At 44.1% G+C, this 14,054-nt stretch overlaps 1 protein-coding gene across 1 annotated transcript in view; it reads left to right on the forward strand.

Annotated features, from left to right (window-relative positions):
• Window positions 1–11,071, forward strand: part of EPHB4 (EPH receptor B4) — a gene marked incomplete in the record, with an annotated part of 73,441 nt that extends 62,370 nt beyond the window's left edge. The window contains 4 exon segments of the mRNA XM_073623152.1: window positions 357–506; window positions 597–790; window positions 8,786–8,944; window positions 9,708–11,071. Of these exon segments, the coding sequence (XP_073479253.1) occupies window positions 357–506; window positions 597–790; window positions 8,786–8,944; window positions 9,708–9,822 (618 nt within the window).
• Window positions 11,072–14,054: the final 2,983 nt, after the last annotated feature.

Consider the following 14,054-nt stretch of genomic DNA (forward strand, 5'->3'; position numbering starts at 1 on the left):
AAAGTAATACACACAAAGGTGGTATTTTTACCCAAAACTTCCTGGTGGACAGGAACAGAACCAGGAACTACAGCAAGGGCACCTTGCCTTTTAGAGTTCTCAAGATTAAGATATAATAGAAAGTCAATGAGTGACTCAGCACACCAAACACCACCCATAGCTGAAATGACATGGTGCAGATAGTTTGCATTACCATGTTTTTTTGTTAGGGACAGAAGGGGACCCGAGCCTGGCGGGGGTCTGCTTGTGGGTGGGGCCCTGTCAGTTAGACTGTCTGAGGCCCCGTTATCATCTAGAAGGAAATAAGTAGAAAGCGCAGAAGGGTCATTAAGACATCTACATCTGTCTCTTCTTAGGGTGGCAAAATACCGATTCGCTGGACAGCGCCAGAAGCCATCGCCTTCCGCAAGTTTACCTCCGCCAGCGATGTCTGGGGCTACGGCATCGTCATGTGGGAAGTCATGTCCTTCGGAGAGCGGCCATACTGGGACATGTCCAACCAAGACGTGAGTTCCCCTCTACTGCTTGTGTTCTCCTCGTAAAAGGTCACCACATATAGGGTCCTACATATAATTCTCGTGTCTGTGTCTCTCTAGGTGATCAACGCCGTAGAGCAGGACTACCGGCTCCCCGCCCCACCCGACTGCCCCTCCGCGCTGCATCAACTCATGCTGGACTGCTGGCAACGGGACAGGGCCTCCCGCCCCCGCTTCGCGGAAATCGTCAGCGCACTCGACAAGCTCATCCGCAACCCCGCCAGTCTGAAAATCACCACCAGGGAACAGCCGGGGTGAGTGGGTGCCTGCAGGCCAAGGGGTCAAGTCAAGGGTTTAACTATGAAAGACAAGAGAACCTGTCATCCATACATGACAGAGACGGCCTTGTTCTCGACGTGGGTCACTATAAAAATGAGTCCTACTTATCCTAATCACTGGTTCCTTGTGAATTGATAGGCTGTGTCCTTTGAAATATTATTTCAGGCATTGTTATGTATGTGTGACGGGTTCCCTTTAAAGTTTAAGGACTTGTCCTGTTGTGTATGACAAGAATAAGGACAAAACTTGTTTTTTAGACCCCCAAAAAAATGGTGGTGGTGGTGGGGGATGGGTGCAGGCCACAAATAGATAGGTAAACATCAGGTGTTTTGTGATGCCTGAGAAAATAATGTCAGGCTCAGAAAATGAGAGTCACAGTCACATGGCAGCTGCACAGGGAATGTCGAAGGAAGTGAAGACAGAGTAAAAATAAAGATGTTCCTGCTAACAAATTTAATTCAGCATTTTATATTTTTTAAAATATAATTAATATATAATTAATATAACATTATTAAATATTGAATTATAGGATTATAATATAACTATAATAATATAATTGTAATCGTTGCCAAAAGGAACAATTATTTTAGCAAATTATTTTTATATAATGAAATTAATATAATATAATTTTATTAAATTATTATTAAATATTGAATTATAGGATTATAATATAACTATAGTAATATACCGTAATTATAATTGTTATCAAAAGGAACAATTATTTTAGCAAATCATTTTTATATAATGAAATTAATATATATCATTTTATTAAATTATTATTAAATATTGAATTATAGTATTATAATATAACTACAATAATATAATTATAATTGTTATCAAAAAGGAACAATTATTTTAGCAAATTATTTTTATATAATGAAATTAATATAATATTTTATTAAAATGTTATTAAATATTGAATTATAGGATTATAATATAACTATAATAATATAATTATAATTGTTATCAAAAAGGAACAATTATTTTAGCAAATTATTTTTATATAATGAAATTAATATAATATCATTTTATTAAAATGTTATTAAATATTGAATTATAGGATTATAATATAACTATAATAATATAATTATAATCGTTATCAAAAAGGAACAATTATTTTAGCAAATTATTTTTATATAATGAAATTAATATAATATTTTATTAAATTGTTATTAAATATTGAATTATAGGATTATAATATAATTATAAAATAATAGCTATCAAAAGGAACAATTATTTTAGCAAATTAATATTTTTATTTATAATATTTTTTTTTTAAAGGTGTCTATTTTGATTTTACAACATAAAAACAATAAAGAAGAACTGAAATTACACATGTGTAAAGTGCACATAACAGAACCAATCGCAATCACAATTAATATAATATTTTTAAATTATTAAATGTTGAATTATATAATTCTAATGTAATATAATTCTAATAATATAATTATATAGTTATCAAAAGTAACAATTATTTTAGCAAATTATTTTTATATAATGAAATTAATATAATATAATTTTATTAAATTATAATTAAATATTGAATTATAGGATTATAATATAATTATAATATAATAGTTATCAAAGGGAAGAATTATTTTAGCAAAATATTTTATATTTTACATATAATATCAATAATATAATATTAAATTATCATTAAATGTTGAATTATATAATTATAATACAATTATATAGTTATCAAAAGTAACAATTATTATAGCTAATTATTTTTATATAATGAAATTAATATAATACAGTTTTATTAAATTATTATTAAATATTGAATTATAGGATTATAATATAATTATAATATAATAGTTATCAAAAGGAACAATTCTTTTAGCAAATTATTATTTTAATATTTTATATATAATATAATTAATATAATATTATTAAATTATCATCAGATGTTGAATTATATAATTCTAATATAATATCATTCTAATAATATAATTATTTAGTTATCAAAAGTAACAGTTATTGTAGCAAATGTATTATTTTTAATTATAAATAATTATTATAAATGAAATGATTTAATAGCGTATATTATAATTATATTATATTTTATAGTAACATTTAATAATATTTTATACGTTTTTATATTTTCAATACTATATGTTTTACAAGGACATCCTTTACTTCCTTTCCTGGAGTCACAACAGGAAGAGAGATGAAATCTCCCCTCGTAGTTGTCCCCGTTGGAAGTTTTCCCCTCTATTTCTGTTTGGTGTTTGGATTTCACTTTCTGTGCCGGTGACACCAGGACACAAAGAGAGGGTGAATCTCTCCAGCGGGGACACAGACAGCAGTAATAACACGGCAAACGGTCTAAATCATCTCCAAAACTACGTCCAAAACTTCTAATCTTTTCAGAATGTTTTTATCTGTTGCAATAGATAAGTAGATAATAAAATCACATATTAATAGTAGTCTTTCCCTATGAGGCTCTTGCTGGAGTGCAGCACTGAGAGGGGGGGGGTTATGCGAAGCGGGGGAAGTGAGACTGATTGCGGGAGCATTGCTCTTCAGGGCTGAGGTCGGAGTTCAGAGGTTAGAATGCGGCAGAGAGGAAGCCGCCATGGAAAGGACGGGGCGTAGCGGGGAGAGATAATGGGATTATTGTGCACTCGTCTTCCTAATTAACAGACTCCGGCCCGGGCAGATCTATCCTGTACATGAAGGACGGAGGAAGAGGAGGACTGTGCAGGAAGTTTGCTGCATCGGATGCTTTAGAGGTTAAACATTGAAAATGTGAAAGTCTTCATCAAATACGTCTCATGTAACAAAGACGCCCGACGAAGTATATCGCTGGGGGCCTCCGTTGTTCTTAGTTAAAATTTATTATCCCTTTGGTTAAAAACTTGGGGACGAGTCTTCTCCTCTCTGTAATCCCAGTACAAGATCCTCATTCTCATCTTCTAAAACCATAACTTACCTGGTGATCCTGCCAGAAACCAAAGCAAATAACCCCTTCCTGTTTTATTACTGACCATGCCTGGCATGGAAGCAGATCCGTTCCTCGTGTGGTCAGTTGGCGTTTGTTCCTCTGATTTGGGAATTACGGGAAGCCGATCTGACATGGCGTCATGTAAGTAGTCCCAAAATCAGATTACAGCAGCCACGTTCCCCTCCGATTTGTGTGACAGCAGCTCCTGCATATTCCTGCCTATAGCTCCAGAATGCAAGGTCCTCCATGATGTTAGCTTCCAAGCCCATAGTTGAGTGACAGTGGCTCCTGCATATTCTTGCCTACAGCTCCAGAATGCAAGGTCCTCCATGATGTTAGCTTCCAAACCCATAGTTGAGTGACAGTGGCTCCTGCATATTCCTGCCTACAGCTCCAGAATGCAAGGTCCTCCATGATGTTAGCTTCCAAGCCCATAGTTGAGTGACAGTGGCTCCTGCATGTCCCACCGAAAGTCCATGAACACAGTTTCCTAGGTCTCTTGACAGCGTCTTCTGCAAGGTCCTCTAGGGCTTTTTCTGTTGGCCACAATGCCCATGGTTGAGTGCCAGTGGCTCCTGCACTTCCCTGCCTACACCCTAAGAATGCAAGGTCCTCTAGGGCTGTTGGGAAGTCAATGGTTGAGTGCCTGTGGCTCCTGCATGTCCCTGTCTACTGTCCAATAGCACAATGTTTTCTAGGTCCATTGACATCAGCTGTCATGCCTCCAACGTCCTTTAGGGCCATTGATGTCAGCTGCCATGCTTCCTCCAGTTTCACTGACAGTGGCTCCTGCATGTCCCAGCCTACAGCTCAAGAATACATAGTCCCCTAGGGCTGTTGATAGCTGCCAGGCCCATGGTTGAGTGCCAGTGGCTCCTGAATGTCCCAGCCTACACCCTATGAATGCAAGGTCCTCTAGGGCTGTTGGTGATAGCTGCCAAGCCCATGGTTTGGGTGACAGTGGCTCCTGCATTTCCCCATCTACAGCCCAAGAACACAAGATCTCCTAGGTCCATTGACATCTGATGTCATGGCCCCAAGGTCCTGTAGGGCCATTGACATCAGCTGCCATGCCCCCTCTTGTTTCAGGTACTCCTGCACATCCCTGCCTACAGCTCAAGAATGCAAGGTCCTTGCCAAGCTAATGGTTGAGTGCCAGTGGCTGCTGCATGTCCCTGTCTACAGTCCAATTACACAAAGTTTTCTATCTCTATTTACATCTGCTGTCATGCCCCCAACATCTTCTAGGGCCATTGACGTGAGCTGCCATGCCCCCTCCAGTTTCAGTGACAGTGGCTCCTGCATGTCCCAGCCTACAGCCTGAGAATATAAGTTTCTCTAGGATCATTGGCGTCAGCTACTACTCTATGCCCCCTCTAGTTTCAGTGACACCGGCTTCTGCATGTCTCAGCCTGCAGCCTGAAAATATAAGCTGCTCTAGGACCATTGAGGTCAGCTGCTATGCCCATGGTTTAATCGACAGTGACTCCCACACATCCAATGTACAACTTGAGAACACAAGATACTCTAGGGCTGTTGATAGCTGCCAAGCGCATGGTTTAGAGACAGTGGGTCCTGCATATCCCTGCCTACAGTCTAGGAACATAAAGTTTCCTAGGTCCATTGACCTCAGCTGTCATGCTCCCAACGTCCTCTAGGTCCATTGACATCAGCTGTCATGCTCCCAACGTCCTCTAGGGCCATTGACATCAGCTGCCATGCCTCCTCCAGTTTCAGTGACAGTGGCTCCTGCATATCCCAGCCGACAGCCTGGGAATTCATGGTCCTCTAGGGCTTTTGATGTTGGCTGCAATGCCCATAGTTGAGGGACGGTGGCTCCTGCATGTCCCCGCCTACAGTCCGGGAACACAAAGTATTCTAGGCCCATTGACATCAGCTGTCATACCCCCAATGTCCTTTAGGACCGTTGACGTCAGCAGCCATGTACCCTTCAGTTTCAGTGATAGCGGCTCCTGCACATCCCAGCTTACAGCTCAAAAATACAAGGTCCTCTAGGGCTTTTGCCAAGCCAATGGTTGAGTGCCAGTGGCTCCTGCTTGTCCCTGTCTACAGTCCAATAACACAAAGTTTTCTAGGTCCATGGACATCAGCTGTCATGCCCCCAACGTCCTCTATGGCCATTGAATTCAGCTGTTATGCCCCACTCGAGTTTCAGTGACAGTGGCTCCTAAACGTCCCAGCCTACAGCCTGAGCATGCATGATCTTCTAGGTCTATTGACATCAGCTGTCATGCCCCCAAGGTCCTCTAGGACCATTGACGTCCGTGGCCATGCCCCCTCCAGTTTCAGTGACTCCTGCACAACCCTTCCTCTGGCATGAGAATGCATGGTCCTCTAGGACTGTTGATGTTAGCTGCCATGCCCATGGTTGGGTGACAGGGACTCCTGCATGTCTCCACCTACAGTATGGGAACACAGAGTCTCCTAGGATCTGCGACATCCCCTTCAATCTCCACCCCCAGCCCTCTTCTTCGGGAGACAAATGACCAAATGGTCCCGTGACCACCCCTAAATGTATTTGCTATTTTTATTGGAAATCATATGTTAAACTTTTTTTTCCCGCTCACTGACAGCAGCAGCCTGTTTGTCTCAGCTGTCAATGTACTTCTCTATGCTGGAGTCGGCAGGGTTTGTTTATAAACACCCCTCATGGGATCATCATTCTGGGCCGCCAGTCACACTGATTTGGTTCCAGATCATTAAATGTGGACCAGCAGCCATCAGTGACTCCATGCAGTCATAGAACTAGCAGCTGCACGATCCTAGTTCTTAAGTAGACCCTAGATTAATGATATCTCCGCATGGGGAACCGTTAATCTAACGATTTCCAGTGTCTACATGTTCATTACTGTTATATATTTTATACATATGAGACATATTTGATGGGCTTAACCCTTCAGCCTCCATAGTATCCTGTGCTGCCTGTATCCTCTTTACATCTACGGTATCTCACAAAAGTGAGTACACCCCTCACATTTTTGTAAACATTTTATTCTATCTTTTCATGTGACAACACTTTGCTACAATGTAAAGTAGTGAGTGTACAGCTTGTATAACAGTGTAAATTTGCTGTCCCCTCAAAATAACTCAACACACAGCCATTAATGTCTAAACCGCTGGCAACAAAAGTGAGTACACCCCTAAGTGAAAATGTCCAAATTGGGCACAATCAGCCACCCCCGTGTTATGTGACTCGTTAGTGTTACAAGGTCTCAGGTGTGAATGGGGAGCAGGTGTGTTAAATTTTGGTTTTATCGCTCTCACTCTCATACTGGTCACTGGAAGTTCAACATGGCACCTCATGGCAAAGAACTCTGATGATCTGAAAAAAAAAATGTTGCTCTACATAAAAATGGCCTAGGCTATAAGAAGATTGCCAAGACCCTGAAATCCTCTTTACATCTACGGTATCTCACAAAAGTGAGTACACCCCTCACATTTTTGTATCCTCTTTACATCTACGGTATCTCACAAAAGTGAGTACACCCCTCACATTTTTGTATCCTCTTTACATCTACGGTGAGCTGTAGCATGGTGGCCAAGACCATACAGCGGTTTAACAGGACAGGTTCCACTCAGAACAGGCCTCGCCATGGTCGACTAAAGAAGTTGAGTGCATCTGCTCAGCGTCATATCCAGAGGTTGTCTTTGGGAAATAGACATATGGGTGCTGCCAGCATTGCTGCAGAGGTTGAAGGGGTGCGGGGTCAGCCTGTCAGCGCTCAGACCATACGCCGCACACTGCATCAAATTGGTCTGCATGGCTGTCTTCCCATAAGGAAGCCTCTTCTAAAGATGATACACAAGAAAGCCTGCAAACAGTTTGCTAAAGACAAGCAGGCTAAGGACATGGATTACTGGAACCATGTCCTGTGGTCTGATGAGACCAAGATAAACTTATTTGGTTCAGACGGTGTCAAGCGTGTGTGGCGGCAACCAGGTGAGGAGTACAAAGACAAGTGTGTCTTCTCTACAGTCAAGCATGACTGTAGGCAAGACACTGGGGCTGCATATGTGCTGCCAGCACTGGGGAGCTACAGTTCATTGAGGGAACCATGAATGCCAACATGTACTGTGACATACTGAAGCAGAGCACAATCCCCGCCTTTCAGAGACTGGGCCGCAGGGCAGTATTCCAACATGATAACGACCCCAAACACACCTCCAAGATGACCACTGCCTTGCTAAAGAAACTGAGGGTAAAGGTGATGGACTGGCCAAGCATGTCTCCAACCTAAATCCTATTGAGCATCTGAGGGACATCCTCAAATGGAAGGTGGAGGAGCGCAAGGTCTCTAACATCCACCAGCTCTGTGATGTCATCATGGAGGCGTGGAAGAGGACTCCGGTGGTGACCTGTGAAGCTCTGGGGAACTCAATGCCCAAGAGGGTTAAGGCAGTGCTGGAAAATAATGGTGGCCACACAAAATATTGACACTTTGGGCCCAATTTGGACATTTTCACTTAGGGGTGTACTCACTTTTGTTGCCAGCGGTTTAGACATTAATGGCTGTGTGTTGAGTTATTTTGAGGGGACAGCAAATTTACACTGTTATACAAGCTGTACACTCACTACTTTACATTGTAGACAAGTGTCATTTCTTCAGTGTTGTCACATGAAAAGATATTATAGAATATTTACAAAAATGTGAGGGGTGTACTCACTTTTGTGAGGTTACTGTATTTTCACAAATTTTTGGCCATAGGCAGTACGATTTTGATTGGTATGTCCAGTTAACTTCACCAACTGATTTGTAACACAAAGGCTGACTATACTAAATTTATTAAATTGGTGGTATAAAATTGACCCGCCCACTGCACCCTTTTGTAAAAATGTCCAATCAAAATCTTACTTAAAATAAGGCCATGACTGTGGTGCATACGATCAGTTGTGCAGAGCAGAGACATTGTCCTTGGACTTTGGGGGAGGGTCAGTTGTGTTTCTGCAGCATTTCTGACCACCATGGATCTTCTCTCCCCCTCCCCCCCTTGCCCCTGGCAGGTCGTCGCAGCAGCCCCTCCTGGACCAGCGCACACCCCACTACTCCTCCTTTGCCACGGTGGGCGAGTGGTTGCACGCCATCAAGATGGGTCGTTACGAAGAGGGTTTCAGGAGCGCCGGATTTACCACCTTCAGCCGAGTGCGGCAGATCACCACAGAGTATGTCATCCAAGCAAGGAAATGTTTTATCAGTGTCTGAATAACAAACTGTCTCTGTTACTCCAAATAACCTCAAGTCAGATTCTGAAGCTGCAGACTGGGTCATCCAGCCTACCTGCTTCTAGTTAATAGGAAACCTCCTCTGCAGTCACTTGTTTGGATGCACAACAAACCTAAAATTGGCCACCCAAAAACCTGTCTAAGCCCCCCATAGGCCCGCCCCTACACTCACAGAATGTAGTCCTAAAAGGCCCTGAGAGCCAACCACTCGAACTGTGAAAGCGGAGGGCCCATGCGAACTGAAGTCTACAAAGGGCGCCTTACGTTACTCTCCTATAACGTGAACATGCCCTCATAGGCAACAGTTCCCATAAGCACTCAATCTTCACCGATTCAGTAGGCTGGTTTTTGGGCATTCCCTAAGAGTGACTCCTCCAACAGGGTACTGAAGTGCCGAGTGCATCGGGGACCCTGTGACAAGATCACAGGCTGTAAAATAGCGACTTTCTTGCCAAATTAGAGGGTACAGAAGCTCTGTCTTTGATATGTTCATAATGTCTAACTATACTTCAAGTAATATGCAATGACAAGGCAGTAGAGGAGGTAAGAGGGGGGAGTGGCTATAGTTATTCAAACAGGACATAGGGGGCAGTAGAGAAAGCTTGATATGGAAGGCAGGCTGGGGTTGATTAGGGACAGAGAAATTGTTATTTGGGCTCATAAATTGAATGCATATTGAGTAATCCTCTTGTTTCCTTTTCAGAGATCTCCTTCGAATGGGCATCACCCTTGCTGGCCATCAGAAGAAAATTCTGTCTAGTCTACAACAAATCATTCCACCGGAGAAGCTTCCGCCAGTTTCTGCACCGTGTTACTAATGGTTTTCAAAAGACTTTTGGACTGCAAACCAGTGCCTCCAGGAACTGTTGGACAGGTTCCCAGTGCCTTCAAAGGTCAGTTGGACAGTTTCCCAGTGCCTTCAAAGGCCAGCTGGACAGTTTCCCAGTGCCTTAAAAGGCCAGCTGGACAGTTTCCCAGTGCCTATAAAGGACAGTTGGACTGTTACCCAGTGCCTCCAAGGACAGTTCTCCAGTGCCTTTAAAGGACTATCTGACTGTTACCCGTTGCCTCCATAAGGCAGTTGGACCATCACCCATTTCTTTCAGAGGCCATTCCAGACAGTTGTCCAGTGCCTTCAAAGGATGGACAGACTTCAGTGTGCCTCCAAAGGCTTTTGGATTACAAATTTGCTCTACACTTGACTATGAAACTGCAACCCAGTGCCTTCAGCCGTTATACTGCAAGCTCGTGCCAAGGACTACCCAAGAGACTGCAATGGAAGTTGGTACCCTCTCTGTTTCTTGAACCACAAGTGGCCATTAAAGACAACAAATGGTCATTAAACCGTATACACTACCAGTTAATATAACCCTTCCGACTGCAGAGTCAGGCCATCCTCTGAAACCCTGACCCTGGGCCACAGTTAACCATTTCGTTGCCACCTTCGGCCTACAAGGAGCAGTTAGTGCGTTACCATTGGCCTGGTCAACCAAATGATTGACCATCGTTATCCTGCAGAGACCACTGGATAGTTACCACTGGCCTGGTCAACCAAATGATTGACCATCTTTGGCCTACAGGGACCACTGGACTGTTACCATTGGCCTGCAGCTGACCAGAAGATTGACAATCTTTGGCTTACAGAGGCCGCTGGACTGTTACCGTTGGCCTACAACTTACCAAAGTCTTTGGTCTTGGACCACGAGTCCGGACGTCAGGAGGAAGCCCTGATAATGACTTCTGATGCCCAGTGGTGTCCTCCATGATGTCACCGATGCAATATAAAGTGTGTGGCCGTAATGTATAAGGCCTTATACACGGTGAACAGGGAACAGAATTATCGTACGTGCGTTTCTGTTGTGTACGCCGACCAACGTAACCGCCTCTCCGCCCTGAGCGTGTCTGGAACGTACACGTGTTTTCTATATATCGCACTGTGAAGACCGCGGTTACTTACGATTGTACAGTACGTGTATATATTTATATATATATGCATTTGTGAAGATTTCATTCTGTTCCTTACTTTTTATATTAAATTATTTGATAATAAAAGTGATAAAATACTCAGTTCTTTCCAGGGAAACTCTTCACATGTCATGCAGGACGTTATCACTTAATATTTGTGCAGAGCCATGGACATAAGGGTTGCCTGGTTTTGGTGCTCTTAAAGGCCATGTCCACCCACCAGTGCTTAAAGATTGCCACCAGAATTCCCAGTTTACCCAAACTACTCAAGAGAGATAGAGAAGTTCATCATGGCTTTGTGGGAGGGGCCGAGACACCAACTACTGCAAGGCAATCTCTTAATTGTGGGAGGGGCAGAGACACAAACTACTGCAGGGAAATCTCACCATTGTGGGAGGGGCAGAGACACAAACTAATGCAGGGAAATCTTACCATTGTGGGAGGGGCAGAGACACAAACTACTGCAGGGAAATCTCACCATTGTGGGAGGGGCAGAGACACAAACTACTGCAGGGAAATCTCACCATTGTGGGAGGGGCAGAGACACAAACTACTGCAAGGAAATCTCACCATTGTGGGAGGGGCAGAGACACAAACTATTGCATGGAAATCTCACCATTGTGGGAGGAGCAGAGACACAAACTACTGCATGGAAATCTTACCATTGTGGGAGGGGCAGAGACACAAACTACTGCAAGGAAATCTCACCATTGTGGGAGGGGCAGAGACAAACTATTGCATGGAAATCTCACCATTGTGGGAGGGGCAGAGACACAAACTACTGCAAGGAAATCTCACCATTGTGGGAGGGGCAGAGACACAAACTACTGCAAGGAAATCTCACCATTGTGGGAGGGGCAGAGACAAACTATTGCATGGAAATCTTACCATTGTGGGAGGGGCAGAGACACAAACTACTGCAAGGCAATCTCTTAATTGTGGGAGGGGCAGAGACACAAACTACTGCAGGGAAATCTCACCATTGTGGGAGGGGCAGAGACACAAACTAATGCAGGGAAATCTCACCATTGTGGGAGGGGCAGAGACACAAACTACTGCAGGGAAATCTCACCATTGTGGGAGGGGCAGAGACACAAACTACTGCAGGGAAATCTCACCATTGTGGGAGGGGCAGAGACACAAACTACTGCAAGGAAATCTCACCATTGTGGGAGGGGCAGAGACACAAACTATTGCATGGAAATCTCACCATTGTGGGAGGAGCAGAGACACAAACTACTGCATGGAAATCTTACCATTGTGGGAGGGGCAGAGACACAAACTACTGCAAGGAAATCTCACCATTGTGGGAGGGGCAGAGACAAACTATTGCATGGAAATCTCACCATTGTGGGAGGGGCAGAGACACAAACTACTGCAGGGAAATCTCACCATTGTGGGAGGGGCAGAGACACAAACTACTGCAAGGAAATCTCACCATTGTGGGAGGGGCAGAGACAAACTGTTGCATGGAAATCTCACCATTGTGGGAGGGGCAGAGACACAAACTACTGCAAGGCAATCTCTTAATTGTGGGAGGGGCAGAGACACAAACTAATGCAGGCAAACCCCACCATTGTGGGAGGGGCAGAGACACAAACTAATGCAGGGAAATCCCACCATTGTGGGTGGGGCAGAGACACAAACTACTGCAGGGAAATCTCACCATTGTGGGAGGGGCATAGACACAAACTACTGCATGGAAATCTCACCATTGTGGGAGGGGCAGAGACACAAATACTGCAAGGAAATCTCACCATTGTGGGAGGGGCAGAGACACAAACTACTGCAAGGAAATCTCACCATTGTGGGAGGGGCAGAGACACAAACTACTGCAAGGAAATCTCACCATTGTGGGAGGAGCAGAGACAAACTATTGCATGGAAATCTCACCATTGTGGGAGGGGCAGAGACACAAACTACTGCAAGGAAATCTCACCATTGTGGGGGGCAGACACACAAACTACTGCAGGGAACTCTCGCCATTGTGGGAGGGGCAGAGACACAAACTACTGCAGGAAATCTCACCATTGTGGGAGGGGCAGAGACACAAACGAATGCAGGAAATCTCACCATTGTGGGAGGAGCAGAGACACAAACTACTGCAGGGAAATCTCACCATTGTGGGAGGGGCAGAGACACAAACTACTGCAGGGAAATCTCACCATTGTGGGAGGGGCATAGACACAAACTACTGCATGGAAATCTCACCATTGTGGGAGGGGCAGAGACACAAACTACTGCAAGGAAATCTCACCATTGTGGGAGGGGCAGAGACACAAACTATTGCATGGAAATCTCACCATTGTGGGAGGGGCAGAGACACAAACTACTGCATGGAAATCTCACCATTGTGGGAGGGGCAGAGACACAAACTACTGCAGGGAGATCTCACCATTGTGGGAGGGGCAGAGACACAAACTACTGCAGGGAAATCTCACCATTGTGGGAGGGGCAGAGACACAAACTACTGCAGTGAATCGCACCATTGTGGGAAGGGCAGAGACACAAACTACTGCAGGGAACTCTCGCCATTGTGGGAGGGGCAGAGACACAAACTACTGCAGGGAACTCTCGCCATTGTGGGAGGGGCAGAGACACAAACTACTGAAGGGAAATCTCACCATTGTGGGAGGGGCAGAGATACAAACTACTGCAGGGAATCGCACCATTGTGGGAGGGGCAGAGACACAAACTACTGCAGGGAGATCTCACCATTGTGGGAGGGGCAGAGACACAAACTACGTCAGGGAAATCTCACCATTGTGGGAGGGGAAGAGACACAAACTACTGCAGTGAATCGCACCATTGTGGGAGGGGCAGAGACACAAACTACTGCAGGGAAATCTCACCATTGTGGGAGGGGAAGAGACACAAACTACTGCAGGGAACTCTCGCCATTGTGGGAGGGGCAGAGACACAAACTACTGAAGGGAAATCTCACCATTGTGGGAGGGGCAGAGATACAAACTACTGCAGGGAATCGCACCATTGTGGGAGGGGCAGAGACACAAACTACTGCAGGGAAATCTCACCATTGTGGGAGGGGCAGAGACACAAACTACTGCAGTGAATCGCACCATTG

This window comes from Aquarana catesbeiana, linkage group LG03 (genome assembly GCF_042186555.1).
Source record: "Aquarana catesbeiana isolate 2022-GZ linkage group LG03, ASM4218655v1, whole genome shotgun sequence".
NCBI lineage: Eukaryota > Metazoa > Chordata > Amphibia > Anura > Ranidae > Aquarana > Aquarana catesbeiana.